Raw genomic sequence first — 19,343 nt, 5'->3', positions numbered from 1 at the left:
GGGCCCCTGACCATGTCTGCTCTATTTCACGCAATTCTGCTTCCACCCCTTTCCCTCTCTTCCAGAACCATAATAGGGCTCAACATCCACCCCACCAGTCTCCATATTCAAAGTAGCATCCTTCCCCATTTTTCTACAGATGCTGCCAGACCTGCTGAGTACTTCTGGCATTTTCTGTTTTATTTCAGATTTCCAGCATTAGCTTTTGTTTCACTGCAGTGCAGAAATAGGCTATTTGACCCAAATGGTCTATGTTGGTGCTTATGCTCATTGTGGGCCTGCTCCCATCCTACTTTACCTCATTTTATTTATCTAAATATCATTCTAATCCTTTTGCTGCCATATACTTATCTAATTACCCTTGAATTACAGAACATTAGGTCATTGTGCCAGTGCTGACATTTTCAAAGTGCTATCCAATTAAGCCCAATTGCTTGGCAATTCTACATGGCAGTGTTCGTCACCAACGCCACACATACGCAGTGCTGGTGTTTTACTCTGTCACTGCGAGCGACAGAGCAGGAAAACAAAAATCAAATCCTAGGCGGCAGAAGTGAGCAGGGCGCTCTAAACAAATCTTACATACTGGAACATTATATTTAACAATAGGTAGAAACCCGGATCTTTTAAATCCAGACCTGTCAGCGATATTCCTGCCTAAGTACAGTCGTTTCTTCAGTCAAACCACCTGTTTCCATTTCAATCACGGTTTCTATTCTATTCTCACTCAACTTCCCTCCCAGACACATTGAGAATTTTACTAACACCTCTTCCAGCTGAATTAGAGAGTATATAATGTGTTTGGGATTGGGTTGTGATGCGGGGTTTCTCTGCCATGTTTACTATTTTACAGACTCTCACCCTGAACATGAAGAAGGAAAGTCGCACAAAATTTGACTGCACCCAGGCACACCCCCGGTTCTGAAGAGACACCTCTCTGTTTTATTGCAGAGCAGAGGGCGAGCCGTGTGTTGCATACATCCAAATGACCGGGAATTCTGGATTTACGGGAAAACATTTCTATCTGAAATCTGCCCCTAGCGCCAAGACAGGGATCAATTGATCAGGGATCAGTTGTTTCATGAGAGACTGAGAAGGGCCTTTGGGCTTAGAGGGTTGCAATTTGCTCAGGTTATTTCATCTTTTTCCTGGCGCTGCTTTCTTAGCCTTTGCTGCTTTCACTTTGGACTTGGCTTCCAATTTATCCACTTTTTTTTAATGATTGTAGCACTTTTTCCCTTGTCAAAAAAAGCTTTCTGTCAGGCTGGAGCAACATCCTTGGATTTCGGCACGTGTGTGGACCATTGCGCATGCACAGGTGGGTATCGGTGGCCATCTTGCATGGCCATATTGTGTTGGCAAGAAATACATTGTTTCTGCACAACTTTCCCTTCAAATGTTCATTCAGTTCCCTTTTTAAAAAAATTACTGAATCTGCTTCCAACAAACTTTCAGGCAGTGTAATCCAGATGCAATTTTTTTATTCTTTCATGGGATGTGGACGTTGCTGGCTAGGCCAGCATTATTGCTCATCCCTAATTGCCCGTATGAAGGTGGTGGTGAGCCACCTACTTGAACAGCTGCAGTCCAGGTAGCATAGCTACACCCACAGTGTTATTAGGGAGGAAGCTCTAGGATTTTTACCCAGCAACAGTGAAGGAAAGGCAATATTGTTCCACGGCAGCATGGCGTATGACTTAATGGAGAACTTGCAGGTGGTGTTACCATGCACCTGCTACCCCTGTTCCTCTAGGTGGTAGAGGTCTAGGGTTTGGAAGGTGTTGTCAAAGGAAGCTTGGTGAGTTACTGCAGTTCATCTTGTAATAGTACACACAATGCCACTGTACGTCAGTGATGGGTGGAGTGAATGATGAAGGTGGTGGATGGGGTGTTGAAGATTGTTTTGTCCTGGATGGTGTTGAGCTTCCTGAGTGTTGTTGGAGCTGCATTCGTCTTTGCTATTCATTTCAATTGCTCCACTTTGCAGCAAGTTCCAAGGACAAGGGCAGCAGATAGATGGGAATACCACCACCTGGAAGTTGCCCTCCAAGCCACTCATCATCCTGACTTTGAACCATATCACCATTCCTTCACTGTCGCTGGGTCAAAATTCTGGAACTCCCTCCCTAACAGCACAGTGGGTGTACCTACACCACAGGGACTACAACAGTTCAAGGCGGCAGCTCACCACCACCTTCTGAAGGGCAATTAGGGATGGGCAATAAATGCTGTCCACATCCCATAAATGAATAAATAAAAAAAATTCTAACCACTTGTTGGGCAAAAAAAGTTTCTCTGAATTACTTATTGGATTTGTTAGTGATGATCATATATTCATGTTCTGGATTAGTTTGCAACAACCTGGACGCAGCTGTAGCCAAGATGTACTTACACTCAGTGCTTATAATGTGAGGTAAACATTCCCAGCTTCGCTGACCTAAATTATGATTAATTATGTATAAATGTTACATTACATTAAATATCAAAACTAGAAAACTGGCACTAAAATATCTGGGCGCTGATTCCCATGTTAAAGGACTGACTGGATCAGATTTCATGATGGTCTTATTCCTATTTCTCAATACCAAACACTGCTTTTAGCTCAAAGATCCAAAGATGGAAGTAGTTGGACCCCAAGTTCCGAAATCTGAGCCCACAGAACCAGAAAGACAGCTTTGAGTGCAGTATTTGCTCCATCCTTGCCTAATCCACTAAACAGCTTGGTCCTGCCCTGGAATGGCTTGTCAAAGTGTGTGGTTCAGAGCTGGACATGCATGGACTCTGTGACAGGCTTCTCAGGACCACAACAGTTTCGGACAGGACTCCTCCTGTATCACTTCCTCTTTCTGTACAACCCAGCAGCAAGGAAACTAAGTCGTTGGCACTGGTAATAAGAGATGGGGGTTGGGGCAAATAGGGAAGTGCATTTTATCGACCCACAACCAAAAAAATAGGGATCAGTGTATTCTTTCCCCCCTTTAGGAGATGGTGTATTCTGTGTTGGCAAAACACATTGATGCTACCTTCTTTACATTATTGTACCGCTACCCAAATCTTAACTGTAATATGATGAACTAGTTAATGTGGATTCAGAAGAGGACTCCCAGAATTCTTTGAAGAAGAGATGATCCAAGTGGATCATGATCAGAGCCACAATGCATTGTACCAAGATGTTCAAGGAGCATTTGGCAAAGTTCCATGCAAAAGTCTTAGCTCAGAGACATAGGGATCCAGGGTAAACCTTGGGTATGGATGAAGGGTAGTAAATATTGGTTACTTGTCTGAAAAGTTACTTCAAGGTGAGGCACAGGATGGAATTGAATGTCCGCAGGGCTCAAGTGCTGGGACCATTAGAGTTTCTAGTTTATAATGACTTGGACTTGCTTAATGGTCAAATCTGCATTTGATACTCAAGAAAGAGAGTCAGGAGAAGCAGCTGAGAAATAACAGAATTACTTGGACAAGAAATGTCAATGGGCAGAACAATGGCAGACGGAATTCAATGCAGGTTATTATGAAACTAATGCATGCTAGAAAAAAGACAAAAGTGTAAAAAATGCTAAATCTTTAGAAATCTCTGGTTAAGACTCAGTTAGGGTATTGTGTCCAATTCTGGGCACCACACTTTAGAAAGGCCATAGTGCAGAGATTAACCAGAATGGCACCAGAGATGAGTTACGTGGCATGACTTGTCATTATCGGTTTCCCTTAGTTATAGAAGATGACCTTGCCTTGCGTGCGTAGTGTCATCTGATGTGTGTTCTAACATGGCTGTAGAGCCCATTGCAGAGCTGCACTGTTTTCCACAGGGTAGGGAAGGATAAATTGTCTGATTTTGTTGGGTCTGCCCAGTTTTTCTAGCTTGCCTTTGTCCATACCTGCCTTGCTAAGACTAGAGAACCGGACTTGTTCTCCTTAGAGCAGAGAAGGTTATGGTCACCTCTTCGGTGTTTTTTTAATGAGGCTTTGGTCATAATTCAAACTGTACTACTGGAGATCAGGTTTATGGCTCTGTTCTGTACTGCCCAGATCATAACAACTCTAAAAATATTAAAAGATTTAAACAGGGTGTTCGAAATTATGAACGGCTTTGTGGGTAAATAAAGAACTGTTTCCAGTGGCAGAAAAGTCAGTACTTAGAGGACACAGGTATTAGATAATTGGCAAAAAAATCTGGTAGGGAAATGAGGAGAATGTTTTTCATATTTTTACAATCATGATGATCTGGAATGCACTTGTCTGAAAGGGCAGTGGAAGCAGATTTAACAGTAATTTACAAAAGGGAATTGAATAAATACTTGAAAAGCAGAAATTTGCAGGACAGGGGAAAAGGGTGGGGTAGTGGCACTCGCTGGGTAGTTTTTTCAAAAAGCATGATGAGCAGAACGGCCACCTTTTATATTGCGTGATCCTGTAATACTCAATACATGGTATTGGGATAACAATGAATGAAGTCAAACAATACCTAGGAGTCTCAGTAGACTCAATGTTCAACATGTCCGCAATGTAGAGCAGCAATATAAAGCCCTAACAGAATGTTCAGCTTCATGGCCCATGGTAGAATACAAATCAGAGGAAGCTGTGATCAAACTGCATAGAGCTCCAGTCCGGGCACAGCTCCGATGGTGTTCACCTCCATCACTGAGACACAGGGGAGACATTTAAACATCAGAGGCAGTACAGAACAGAGCCATAAGCCTGATCTCCAGCAGTACAGTTTGAATTATGAGCGAAGCCTCGTTAAGAAAGCAGCTAAGAGGTGAGCTTAGAGGTTTACAGGATAGTAAATGGCAAATTTGGACAATTATTTCAATAAATCACCAGGGCTGAAGAAGATAGACAGGTTCGAACTAGTAAAAGGCAAAGTTAAGATGCCTGTCACAAAATAGGATCAACACGTGCAATAAATTTCCAGAAAGAGTAGCACCGACCTGAATCCTGCTCTAGCAAGTGCAGGTTCGCAGCAGACAAATACCTCTAAACAACCATAGAAAAGTTACAGCACAGAAGGAGGCCATTCGGCCCACCTTGTCCATGCCAGCCCGAGGACACCCAGGTGCCCTTTCTAATCCCACCTTCCTGCACCCGGCCCATAGTCCTGCAGCTTACAGCACTTTAGGTGCCGATCCAGGTACTTTTTAAAAGAGTTTAGAGTTTCTGCCTCTACCACCAACTTGGGCAGCAAATTCCAGACACCCACTAACCTCTGCATAAAAAAGTTCTTCCTCATGTCCCCCCTACACCTTCTGCCACTTATCTTGAATCTATTTCCCCTGGTTCTAGAATTCTCCACCAAGGGAAACAATTTTATCCTGTCCACTATCTATTCCCCTCATAATTTTGTACACCTCAATCAAGTCACCTCTCAGCCTTCTTTGTTCTAAGGAAAATAACCCCAACCTGTCCGATCTCTCCTCGTAGCTACACTTTTCTAACCCTGGCAACATTCTTGTAAACCTCCTCTGCACTCTCTCCAGAGCTATTACATCCTTCCTGTAATGTGGTGACCAGAACTGCACACAATACTCCAGTTATGGCCTCACCAGTGTTTTATACAATTCCAACATTATATTCTTACTTTTATATTCTATACCTCTGCCAGTGGAGGAGAGCATTCCATATGCCTTCTTTACAACCTTGTTTACTTGAACTGCTGCCTTCGGGGACCTGTATACTTGTACGCCAAGATCTCACTTCATCTACCCCTCTTAGTATATTCCCATTTATTGTGTAATCCCTGTTTGACCTCCCTAAATGTATGACCTCACACTTCTCTATGTTAAAATCCTTCTGCCACTTTACCACACACTCCACCAACCTTCTATATCGTTTTGGAGATTATGGCTATCCTCTACACTATCTACTACTCAGCCAATCTTTGTGTCATCTGCAAATTTCCTAATCGTGCCCCCCACATTCACGTCCAAATCGTTAATATGTAACACAAACAGCAAGGGTCCCAACACTGAGCCCTGTGGAACACTACTTGAGACAACTTTCCATTCGCAAGGGCATCCATCGACCATTACCCTTTGTTTCCTGTTACAAAGTCAACCTTTTATCCAGTTTGCCACATTACCCTGAATCCCATGGGCTTTTACTTTCCTGACCAATCTGCCATGTGGGACCTTGTCAAATGCCTTGCTAAAATCCATGCACACAACATCCACTACACTACCTTCATCAACCGTTCTTGTCACTTCCTCAAAGAATTCAATCAAATTTGTGAGGCAAGACCTTCCTTTAACAAATTTATGCTGACCATCCCTGACCAGTCCATGCCTTTCCACATGACAGTTAATCCTATTTCTCAGGATTGATTCTACTAATTTGCTCACCACCGATGTAAGACTAACTGGCCTATAATTGTTTGGCATTTCCTTTGATTCATTTTTAAACATTTTTAGGCTATCTGCAGTGCTTAGTTCTTTGTGCCTATCATACGCTTTCTTTTTCTGTTTGATCTTCCCCTGTATTCCTCTAGACAACCAGGGAGGTCTAAATTTGGCAGTACCACTCTTATTTTTGTAGGGGACATGTCTACTTTGTACAATTAGGATCTCGCTTTTTAGTGCTTCCCACTGGTTTTCCACTGTTTTATCTTCCAGCAGTGCTGTCCAGTCCACCTCAGCCAAGTCCTTTCTCATTTCTGCAAAACTTGCCTACCCCCAGTTCAAGACTTTTACTCCTGCCTTATCTCTGTCCTTTTCCATGGTAATGCTAAATCTAACTGAATTGTGATCACTGTCCCTGATATGGTCGCCAACTGTCACTTCACCCACTTGCCCTTCTTCGTTCCCCAAGACTAGGTCTAGAATTGCATCTCCTCTCATTGGGTTTGTCACTAATTTGTTGAAAAAAATTTTCCTGGACACACTGCATGAATTTTTCTCCCTCAGTGCCCCTTATATTGTTTGAATCCCAGTTAATATTAGGATAATTGAAGTCTCCTATTATTGCCCTCTTGTTCTTACAAGCAGAAATTTGCCTACATATTTGTTCTTGTGCACTTCTGATCATAGTCAGAGAGAGGCCGCACTACAGCTGGTGCGGGAAATAATGAAATTGTATATCTGGGCGACCAAAGGGAGCTCTTTGGAGTTTACAGAACAAGTATATGTTTGGGGTGAAAGTGGAGGAAGGTGTATTCTGTGTTTGAATTGTTATACGTGAGCTAAGAGCGCTTGATGCTGACACCTGGAGCAGAGAGCTCATGCTAATGCACATCAATGGATGACAGGGGCGGTACTGACAGGAATCAATTTGCCATAGCAGCCTAGCCTAATCTGCACTGTGCACTTCTGACTTTAGCACAAGCTGGTCTGGCTGAAATGTGTCTTTATTTACTTGCTCACTGTTCATGCAGGAAACACAGCAGGAAGCTGACCAAGTCCATTGTTTAAGGGAGGGAAGGAGTGTTGCGCACCATTCATTTGCAGTTCCACAGCATGACGATAGAGGTAGAGTTGGATAATTCATCATCCACTTTAGCTTGCAGACAGAACTTGCACTTCTGCGCTTCTCACCTGCCACTGCTCTGCCTCCTGCATCTGTTGTTGGAACATGCCATCCACCCCGTCATTCTCTAGTATATTGCCGTCACGCTCCAGAACCGACAGCAGGTATTGAGAGGGAGGCACATAGTTGATTCCAAGCTCTGAAATGGAAGCAAAAAAATCCCAGGCTAATTCCCAATCATGTCCACAGTGAGACCTGTAATATGACCATTCCAGACCTGCTCCTTTTCCCAAACATCTTCTCACAGAAAGTAAACAGCAGCTAAATTGTTTTCACCCTGTAATGTCTTCCCATCAAGTGGCTCTTTATCACTTGAGTGGGGCAGGGGAGGAGGGTGTCCACTCTTTCATCACCTCTGGCATTCCACATATCCAGTAGAACTCACTGGGAGTGGTTAAGAATGAAGGGGACGATCTTAAAAAGAAAGAACTTGCATTTATATAGCACCTTTCACAATCTCAGAACATCCCACAGTCCTTTACAGCTAAACCCTTATGTAATGCAGCAGTCAATTTGCACACAGTAAGATCCCATAAAAGCAACGTGAAAACCCAAATAATCATGATTTTTTTTTAATGAAAGGGGGTGTTCGTTCAGGAATAAATATTGGCCGGGACACCAGGGAGAACTCCTTTGCTCTTTGAAATATTACGCCATCAAAGCATGGGGACCGACCTCAAATCTAGCCAAGAAGGAAGTGAATCTCGGGATATTCTGATCTATTTGGGGAAGGATATTGCTGGGCAGTGCATTTACCCAATGAGACAAACATAATTTATTCTTCGTTTACCTTTTAAGGCTTGATTATATTTTAACATTACTCGCAGATCTGGTCAATTTGCTATGTCATTATTCCAGCAAGATGAAAGCAAATGACCAAAAGACCTGCTGCCCATGCTTTGAGCATCAGAACAGCCTCCTCCACACATGAAGGGCCAAGGACAAAACTGCAGGAGTTGCTCAAGGCATATGTCAATGAGGGGAGGGGCAGGGGAGTAGGTCACTGTGGGATAATCTGGGCAGGGCTGGAAATCACTGACGAGAGCTCGTGCACGAGTAAATGTCAATCAATGGTTACAATCCTGGTCTGGGAGCAGTTAGTTGGCACGTTAGAATTGTCAGCTCCATCCCTTGCCAAAAAGGACAACAAAACCGAAACTCGGCAGTGACAATTCTGGGAAGTGCAAGTGTGCGAACTGCAGGTGAACACAGGGTCAGGAAGGGGCCATGAAGTTCTGTGTAATCAATTAGCTGGATGACACTCATTGCCTATTCTTTAGTCTCACTGCTTGAATGAAGCAGCGAAAGACAGCTGGTGTTTGCGAAGTGTTCAGTATCATTGCCAGAACAGCGAAACCTGAGCAAACTGCCTGGGGAAGGAGAGAGGGAAGGGCCCTGACCTGAAACTTAACACATGGTTAGTGAAAACAAGAAAGTCCAGGAAATACTTTTAACTTTTGTATCCCAATTTTCACTTCACTATATTTAACTTGGAACATGGTTGCTCCGAAGGGCTTGGGGGAAAAAATGCCATGAAAACTTGGAAAACAAATTAAAAAGAATTTTTCAACACAATGCTGGCGATAAACCAACATCTATTTATAATAAACATCTGTTTATGATATCAAACGAACAATGAAGGACCAACAAAACTGGAATTGTCAGAAAAAAGACAGGTCAGTCACCTTCAGAAAGAGAGAGTCTCTGATCTGATAAAGGATTCCACCCGAGATGTCACTCTACTCTTCCCTTTTCCTGCAGTGTTCTCACTGAGCCAAGGTATCACACTCGCACCTTAAAAGTCAGAAGCTGCCATGAGCTCAAGTCCTACTCCAGAAATTTGAGCACATAATCTAGGCTGACACTCCAGTGCAGTACTGAGAGAATGCTCCACTGCCGGAGGTGCCAACTTTCAAGTGAGACATTAAACCATGGTCATGTCTGTCCCCCTCAAATGGACAGAAAAGTTCCTGTAGCAATATTTGAAGAAGAGCAGGGAGTTCTCCCCAGTGTCTTAGCCAAGTGGACATAAAAGTTCCAACGGCACCATTTTGAAGGGGAAAAGGGGGGAAATTGTCCCTGGTGCTCTGGTCTATATATATATCCCTCAATCAACAACTAAAATCAGATTATACGGTCTTATCTCATTGCTGTTTGTGGGAGCTTGCGATGCACAAATCGGCTGCTGCGTTTTCTACATTACAACAGGCGATTAAATTTCAAAACACTTCACTGGGTGTATAGTGCTTTGGGATATCCTGACGTTATGAAAGATGCTGAAAAATGGAGTATTTCTTTCATTCCTTCCTAGCCTGTTGTGTGTTCCCAGCAGTTTCTCCTAACACATTATTATAAACAAAGCTGATGTTGGCTCCTACATCTTACAGCATTTGCTGATGGTTCTGAACCTGAGTATTGGCCCCTGCACACAAATGTAATGAAATCGATGAACAGGAACCCCACGCCAATCCTGGTGACCAGGAGCCTGGTAAATACAGATCTGATCCCTAAGAACCACATGTTCTTGAAAAAATCGCCACTACCCCTGCCCCCGCAGAAGATTGTGGGTCTAGAATGACAGGCAGCTGTAGTGCAACAATGGAGATGATACCGGCCCATCTCCACAAGCCTTTATATTTTGACACCTTATCTCAATGGTGGGGACAGCAGGAATGTTGGCTTCTAGTGTGGAGATGATGATGAAAGGGGAGCAAATGTTCAATGCCAACTCACTCTCACTTCCTGTCAGCTGCTTTCAGCTTCCCCCACACCCCAAGAGAGGTCACTCATCACTTCCCCAATTGGGTGTGTGGTGCTCCCTTGCAAGGCCTGCAGTCACAGAATGACAATCTCTTGACACTCATGCCCGCTCACCTTACCTTTGCACAGAAACTGTTTGATGGCTTCCGTTCCATTGCTGCACACACTGGCTGGAGGATACGTCATAGCTTCTGCATCCAGACTGAGGGACTGTTAGAGGGTTCAGGGTGGGTAGGGGTACGGGGAAGGACAGTTAGAGGCAATGACCCAAGGATGGGGAGGGGCGCGGGGGTGGAGAGGGGGAGAGAGAGAGAGAGAGAAAAAGAGAGAGAAAGAGAGAGAGAGAGGGAGAGAGAGAGAGAGAGAGAGAGAGAGAGAGGAAAACAAAAACAGAAAGATCAGAAAACAAGTACAACATGTAATAAAAACTAGATTTGTGGCTACGGACCACACAAGTCAGAGGGAGGTCATGCCTAACAAATTTGATTGAATTTTTTGAGGAGGTGACCAGGTGTGTAGATGAGGGTAGTGCAGTTGATGTAGTTTATATGGATTTCAGCAAAGCCTTTGACAAGGTCCCACATGGGAGACTTATAAAGAAGGCAAATGCACATGGGATACAGGGTAATTTGATAAGGTGGATTCAAAATTGGCTTAGTTGTAGGAGACAGAGGGTGATGACAGAAGGATGCTTTCGTGATGAAGCCAGTGTCCAGTGGCGTACCACAGGGATCTGTGCTCGGTCCCCTATTATGTCATTTATATAAACGACATAGATGACTATGTGGGCTATGTGGGGGGTAGGATTAGTAAGTTTGTGGATGACACAAAGATTGGCCGGGTGGTTAACAGTGAGGTTGAGCGTCTTTGGCTACAGGAAGATATAGATGGGATGGTCAAATGGGCAGATAAGTGGCAGATGGAATTTAACCCTGAAAAGTGTGAGGTGATACACTTTGGAAGGAGTAATTTGACAAGGAAGTATTCAATGAATGGCATGACACTAGGAAGTTCTGAGGAACAAAGGGACCTTGGCGTGTGTGTCCATAGATTTCTGAAGGCAGAGGGGCATGTTAGTGGGGTGGTGAAAAAGGCATATGGGACACTTGCCTCTATCAATCGAGGCATAGATTACAAAAGTAGGGAGGTCATGTTGGAGTTGTATAGAACCTTAGTGAGGCCACAGCTGGAGTACTGTGTGCAGTTCTGGTCGCTACATTATAGGAAGGATGTGATTGTACTGGAGTAGATTCACCAGGATGTGGCCTGGGATGAAACATTTAAGTTACGAAGAGAGGTTGGACAGACTTGGGTTGTTTTCGTTGGAGCAGAGAAGATTGAGGGGCGGCCTGATCGAGGTGTACAAGATTATGAGGGGCATGGACAGGGTGGATAGGGAGCAGCTGTTCCCCTTAGTTGAAGGGTCAGTCACAAGGGAGCATAAGTTTAAGATGAGGGGCAGGAGGTTTAGGGGGGATGTGAGGGAAAACTTTTTTATCCAGAGGGTGGTGACGGTCTAGAATGTGCTGCCTGGGAGGGTGGTGGAGGCGGGTTGCCTCACATCCTTTAAAAATTACCTGGATGAGCACTTGGCACGTCATAACATTCAAGGCTATGGGCCAAGTGCTGGTAAATGGGATTTAGGATAGTTGAAGTCTCCTATTATTGCCCTCTTGTTCTTACAAGCAGAAATTTGCCTACATATTTGTTCTTGTGCAATGTGCTCTTCTGACCATAGTCAGAGAGAGGCCGCACTACAGCTGGTGTGGAAAATAATGAAATTGTATATCTGGGCGACCAAAGGGAGCTCTTCGGAGTTTGCAGAACAAGTATATGTTTGGGATGAAAGTGGAGGAAGGTGTATTCTGTGTTTGAACTGTTATACGCGAGCTAAGAGCGCTTGATGCTGACACCTGGAGCAGAGAGCTCATGCTAATGCACATAACATTCAAGGCTATGGGCCAAGTGCTGGTAAATGGGATTAAGTAGGTAGGTCAGGTGTTTCTCACGTGTCGGTGCAGACTCGATGGACCGAAGGGCCTCTTCTGCATTGTGATTCTGTGAAGTCCACATCTCTTCAACAAATCTAATCAAGGTGTTCAATGATTATGGATACCTGGGAGTTAATTAATCAGGGATCTAATCAATGGGTTTGGATGAAATCGCGCTCTGCCCCAGCACCGAGACACAATCGATTGAATCCCAGAATCTGTCAGTTTATTTTCTGCTGGGTATTTCTGCTGTGTGGGGCCGGTTACCTCAGTTGGCTGGATGGCTGGTATGTGCTTCAGAATAATGCTGACAGCATGGGTTCGATTCCCGTCCCAACTGAGATAGACTTGGGACCTGCCTCCTTGACCCGCCCCGAGAGTGGAAGGCAATGGCAAACCACCACTAACAAAAAAACTGCCACCCCCAGCTCAGGATGAAGCATCAGCTGACTAATGATCCAAGAATCTGTCTTCAGGCACAGCACTCATGGAATGGAATGGAATTTCTGCTGTGTTTAGGTTTCACCAGTATGACATTTCTCAGCTATCTGGGAGCTGCCAGTAGCTGTCAGTAATAGATTAGGGACTTTGCAAGTGCTGGGAGCTCCTTTCTATATCTCACTCACACAAATTAGAAATTGGTCGGAGACATCAGTTACAACATCAGTGCAGTAAAGGCGTTCAGCATGCCCGATTGGCTTACCCTCGATGGGCTTGTACAAACATAACAGGGGCTTATAGTTTTTTTTACATCAAATTTGCTGATCTGAAACCCTTGATCATTGAATCTCCAAAAGTCACAGAGAAAACACACAGCAGTTGGAATAATCATGCAGAGCTAGGCTGGGAGAGGCTATAGGCCAAGGAGAAGCCTAAGAAGCTCCAACACAATCCAATCAGGAACAGGAAAGGCTTTTATTGACCAATTTCAAACTCCACCTACCATCTTCCTCATCCTATTCCCCTCCAGAAACTTGCCCAATTGCCTACTGAACCCATTCACATTGTTCACCCCAATGACTACTGAACCCATTCACATTGTTCACCACAATGACTACTGAACCCATTCACATTGTTCACCACAATGACTATCCTCATTCCAAAACCTCTCTCACTTTCCATGAGGATTTCAGACTGACACTCCTAACTTTGCGATATTTCCCCTGACATTTAAACCTGTTGTGCCCTCTTTACTGCAGGTTAAAGGTGAACATCCAAACGCATAAAAAAGACGAACAGAAAAAGGTTGGTTATTCCATTGAGTCTGTCCCATTCAGATGTACTGTTGTAGCATACTAAGCAACATGATGCCCCTAGTGCTCCTCACCCACCAGCAATTAAAACAGGAAAACTGTCTCACTTGAGCTCTTGATCAAGGCTGATACTGCAGTGCTGTAGTGAGGGAGTGCTGTACTGTTGGAGGCGCCACCTTTCAGGTGAGACATTAGAGACTCCAATTGCCCTCTCAAATGGACATAGAAGTTCCCATGACACCATTTTGAAGAGGAGCAAGGGAGGAACTGTCCCCGGTGCCCTGGTCAATATATATCCCTCAACCAATATCAACAAAAACAAATTATCTGGCAATTTATTCACTGCTGTGAGGGAGCTTGCTGTGCCTAAACTGGCAGTCGCATTTCATACATTACAAGAATGACGACATTTCAAAAAGTGCTTCATTGATTGTTAAGCACTTTGGGATACCCTGAGGTGCTGAAAGGCGCTATATAAAGGCAAACCTGTTCTATCTGAGGTTATTGTGACAGTAGGGGGTGCCAGGTTCAGGGACACCATGGGCTGTGTGCCTGGGATCACATCAATATCAGGTACACTATCATTCTAAACTCTCCCCAGAATTTTACACCAATTGTAATCACTGTACATCACCTGATCCCACTGCTAAACCAAGGCTACCACGTGATTAAATCACAACCATTGAATACGGTATACATGATAATCTTTTGCCACAGTTAGCCCTGATGGAAAGCAGCACCATAGTTGCTCAATTTTATACTGGTGAATTACCCAGAGTGGGATTCAGCAGGTTACATAAAAGTAAATCACTCATATCATCTACTTGGCCTTCAGGCTTCACAACTGTGCACCAGATATCGTTGCAATATTCATTTTCTTCTCAGTAAACCCCTCTGTCTTTATGCATTCTACACAAATACAGAAAATTCTGCACAGATCAAAAGACGAAAGACAGACCATGGGATTACCTCCAGTGTCCGGATATGAGCCAGGTCCTGTGGGAGAATCTGAATTCGATTCTGACTAATGTCGAATGTCCGCAGGCTCCTCAGTCCATTCAGGGATTCTGGCACTTTCCGGATCCGGTTCCCTAAAGTGATTGGGGTGAGGGAAGAAGATAAACAGATATTTATGCTTAGCATTATACGGAGGGAAAAAGGAGGCCCCTCCCCCCCATCACCTTACAATACCCCACAGATGGTGCATTCAGCCTTTCTCCCCAATCCCCTCTACTGCCGCTCAGCTCTGAGCCACAACTGGGAAATGCCTTGCACATTTTGCTATGTTGAAGGCACTGTATGAATGTCATGTGCTGTTGAAATTAAAAACACCAGAATCAGATAGGCTGGGTGGTCTGGACCAAAACACGCACAGCTCTGGGGCCAGAGGTCCAATCCAGCTCAGACTGACACAGTGAAACTCTCATTTCTCAACAGACTAGAGGTGAAACAAGTCTGGGCCACTTTCCAGCGCCCAGCACCTGGGCCACCTTCAAATCCAACTATTGCCTCTGAAGCCACACGACAGTTCCTGAAGATCTCAGTTGTTGTTGGGTCACTGACACAAGATCAGTGCTCTCTGTGGAACCTTTACCAGCTCAATTCTGTAGAACTCCATCCCCGTGGCAATGCAGCAATAGAAACTTATGGTGATAGCAAATAGACCCAATGTAGAAGCAGGTGTGGCCAGGTGATCTCAACTCTCATTGTGCTTGCTATGTAGAGTTGTTTGGCTGGGGGAACTGGCATTCATCACTCAGACCTCGTGGCGTTGAGTTGGGGGCATTCAGTGGAAATATCATTGAAGTACCCCAAACTCAAAAGACAAAATTGGCAACCAAAGACACAATTCTTGGTACAGTCTCTTCCCCTCCCCTCCCTGGAGCTGTCTGTTATGGCAACTAGCAGGCCATGTACTAAAGCTGCTCACACACAACCTGTCTCCCAGCCGAAGAGGGGCTGTCTAATCAGAAAAAAAAAGGTTCATGGCTTATATGGCTGTAAGGATTACACCGCATGTCTGTTTCCACCATCACATGGTCACACAAATTGCCTCAACAGGAAGAGCAGAGCAAGCGGAGCACAAGCTGGACACAGACAGGCTGCCTCAAATGCTGCTACCTGCAGGGAGCTTTGCAAGATTAATCCACAGCCTCTTCCCTACTCCACCCCAAAGCTAATTGCTGCTTCGACTGAGAGAGGAAGGGACAGAGAGACAAAGTCCCTACTGGAGACCAAAGCACAATCTCACACAGTGATTGGGATTTTAACTTCAGACATCTCAATCAGGAGTGGAGGCAGCTCACAGCTTTGAGTTGACCAGCCTTCCGAGAGAACACACATTAAACACAGGGTCTGTTACCTTTTAGATTCAGTGTCTGAAGCTGGGCCAAGGTTGAGAGAGAGTTGGGGAGAAATTTCAAATGGTTTTGTTCCACGTTGAGCACCTGAAATATTACAAAAAAAAAAAAATCAGAGGGAGGGAAGGCACAGCAGGACATGAAGATAAACAACATATCCACAGATAAGGGAACTGGGCAAATAATATCACTTGAGCGGTGGATTGCAAAGCGGGCGTGGTGGTGGTGGTGGTTACGGGGAACAGGAGCAGTGACCGTTTGATTATCAATTGAAAGCCTTTATGGTGTTCCAGATCACGACAGGGCAATTCCCTTCTCAATACTGATCCTAAATCACCAAGATGTGGCCCCCAATTCAGGCCAACACTTACACTGCAGCACTGAGGCAGTGCTGCATGGTTGAAGGCACCAACTTTCAGCCTCATCTGCCTGATCAGACTGAGTTGAAAGATAGTCACCTCCCCAGTTGTTATCCAGTGACTTATGTCAGAAAGTGGACAAGTCATGAAAAGACAGGACTTGGGCTGGCAGTGATTCCTTGAGAGTCAAATAGTTGCCACCACTCACTGCCTGGGCTCTGACATCAAGAATGACCACTTGACAGAGGCACCAAAAACTTTTGAGTAACCACAGTAACTCAAGTCAACACCTTCCAGATAATCAGAGGAAAATGTGTACCTCGGTTAAATTGGGGAAACAAATAAAAAGAAAGAGGGAGGCTGTGACAACCACAACTTCAGCTGCCTGGGCTCTAAGCTCTGGAATTATCTTTCTACACCTCTCCGGGTGTCTATCTTGCTCCTTCTTTAGGACCCACCTCTCTATGATTTTATTTTGTGCCTTTTAAATAGGAAAGCATTCCAAAGTCACCCCTCCTAACGGCGTCTTGACTTGGTTTTTCTTTGATTACGCTCCTGTGAGACTCCTGGGAGTGTTTTCCTATGTTAAGGAGGATATATGAATGTAAGTTGCTGATGCCAAGCCTCACCAAACTACCTGGGAGCCAAACAAAGGTTATCTGCTTTCTGGCCCAGGGTCTGTAACAACTAGCATTCAGTCTCATTCGGCAGGGTCTGTGGAACAATATAGTCTCCACTGATTCCCCTCCAATGGAGGGACTTCATCAGGTTTGGCTGGGGAATCCAACAGAGGCATTTAAAGAAGAGGATGAAGGAACAAAACTGGGAGCCAAGCTGAGCAGGTGAGTGAAAACAGCATTGACTACAGACATGGCAATTATAAAATGCAAGATATCCAGCCTGCCAAATGCAGGAGGAAGCTGTTAGATTTGTATGGGTGGCTGAGACCATTAAAGCAACCCCCTCAACATATTGTGAGGAACATTTGGATAATGGTTTCCACCAACTCAAAAGGCTTTCACTCCTGGCAGAACTCTTACCTGCAGGGATACGAGCTGACCCATGTCCTCAGGGAGCGAGGTGAGATGGTTGTCATGGAGATCCAGAATCTAGGAGCAAGAAACAGACAGTTACAATCTCCACCATTCAAACAACCTTAGTACTGAACACAACACAGCCACCCATAGTCCTATAGTAGATCAAATATTAACCCCACCCTCCCTCATTCCCTTGGTACTCTGCGAGTAGCTCCACATGTTAAAACTGGTTAAAGAATGACAACCTTTAAGAAACCGTAAAAAAATGAAAATGAACAAATAGCGATATATTTCCAAGTGAAGTTTCCCAAAGATGTGGGGGTGGGCGTTGGAGGGGGAATGTCTGGGTGGGGTCGAGGGTGACCGGGTGTCCAGGTGGTGAGGGTGGATGAGTGTTGGGGGGGTGGCGTCAGGGTGGATGTTGGACGGTGGGTGTTGGGGGTGTGGGTATTGTTCAGCAAGTTTACTATTAAAAACAATTTGTATAAGAAAAAGGTCTTCCTCATACAGCAGCCGCTGAAAAATCACTCCCGACCATGGTCCTACGCTTGTTTAATAGTTCTAGGCAAAATGGCGTAAATTTCTGGGCAACCTCAGGGCATCTAGTCCAAGTCTACAATGACAACGTCTGTGCTGGAAGCATCATGGAGGGGTCTGGGCAGCGCAACTCTCCCTAACGGAAGTTTAAAGTTCATGTGTAAGTACTGCACACGTATCCGCATCTGGACTTCCTCTGGGTCCTGACGCACAACAGCGGCGAAAGTTTGGACGTGGCTGCTGGTTCTATCGAAAGATCTGACCCTTATGCAGATTCAATATTTCACAATGTGTAGTTTTACAGTGAAATTGAAGCAGCATGCAGACGTTCTGCACAGTAATGACAGTCAACATATGCCACATAGCGAGTGATGAGCTACAACTCTCACATCTACCTGACAATGTGGAAAGTTGCTCAGGTGTGTCCTGTCCACAAAAAGTAGGACAAATCTGCCCCATCAGTCTCCTCTTGATCATCAGTAAAGTGATGGGAGGTGCCGTCGACAATGTCATCAAGCGGCACTTACAAGGCAATAACCTGCTCACTGAACTTTAGTTTGGGTTCTGCCAGGGCCACTCAGCTCCTGACATCATTAAAGCATTGGTCCAAACAAGGACCAAAGAGCTGAACTAAACGGGGCAGGTGAGAGTGACTATCCTCGACATCAAGGCAACATTTGATCGAGTGTGGCATCAAGGAGCCCTAGCAAAACTGAAGTCAATGGAAAACGAGAGGAAAACTCTCCACTGGTTGGAGTCATACCGAGCACAAAGGAAGATAGTTTTGGTTGTTGGAGGCCATTCAGCTCAGTCACAAGACATCAATGCAGGAGTCCCTCAGGGTTTTTGTCCTACGCTCAACCATCTTCAAGTGCTTCATCAGTGACCTTCACTCCACCATAAAGTCAGAAGTGGGGATGTTCGCTGACTATTGCTAGGATCATAAGAGAAAGGAACTGTAGGCCATTCAGCCCATCAAGCCTGCTCCACCATTCAATAAGATCATGGCTGATCTGACTGTGGCTTTAACTCCACTTTCCTGCCTACTCCCCATAACCATAGACTCCCTTGTCAATCAAAGTCTATCTAACACAGCCTTGAATATATTCAAGCCTGCACTGCTCTCTGTGGAAGTGAATTAGTCTAAAGACTAATGAACCTCTGGGAAAATAAATTCCTACTCATCTCCATCTTAAATGGGAGACCCATTATTTTTAAACTGTGGACCCCTAGTTCTAGATTCCCCCACAAGAGGAAACATCCTCTCAACATCTGCTCTGTCAAACCCTTGGAATCTTATATATTTCAATAAGATCACCTCTCATTCTTCTAAACTCCAATACAGGAGTACATAAATATATATATTTAAACTCCAATATATAAACTCCAACCTGATCAATCTTTCCTCATTACATACCCCTTCATCCCCGGGAATCAGATTAGTGAACCTTCTCTGAATGGCTTCCAATGCAAGTATATCCCTCCTGAAGTAAGGAGACTAAAACTGTACACAGAACGGTACACAGGT

General features: G+C 44.6%; 1 protein-coding gene across 3 annotated transcripts in view; it reads right to left on the bottom strand.

The window, feature by feature from the left end:
* The window catches only part of lrsam1 (leucine rich repeat and sterile alpha motif containing 1), a 64,780-nt gene that overhangs the window by 37,702 nt on the left and 7,735 nt on the right, over positions 1-19,343 (bottom strand). For 2 of the 3 annotated variants that reach the window (XM_078550405.1, XM_078550404.1), the window contains exons 5-9: positions 17,282-17,350; positions 15,885-15,969; positions 14,492-14,613; positions 10,398-10,488; positions 7,527-7,657 (exon numbers count right to left, since the gene is read on the bottom strand). In XM_078550405.1, coding sequence (XP_078406531.1) covers positions 7,527-7,657; positions 10,398-10,488; positions 14,492-14,613; positions 15,885-15,969; positions 17,282-17,350 — 498 coding nt within the window. The remainder of the gene's footprint in view (positions 1-7,526; positions 7,658-10,397; positions 10,489-14,491; positions 14,614-15,884; positions 15,970-17,281; positions 17,351-19,343) is intronic. The other variant, XM_078550406.1, reaches the window with a different exon arrangement.

The sequence above is a fragment of the Cetorhinus maximus genome, chromosome 10 (genome assembly GCF_964194155.1).
Source record: "Cetorhinus maximus chromosome 10, sCetMax3.hap1.1, whole genome shotgun sequence".
Lineage (NCBI taxonomy): Eukaryota > Metazoa > Chordata > Chondrichthyes > Lamniformes > Cetorhinidae > Cetorhinus > Cetorhinus maximus.
The sequence above is the reverse complement of the archived record's forward strand: the minus strand, read 5'-3'. Positions and strand labels throughout refer to the sequence as shown.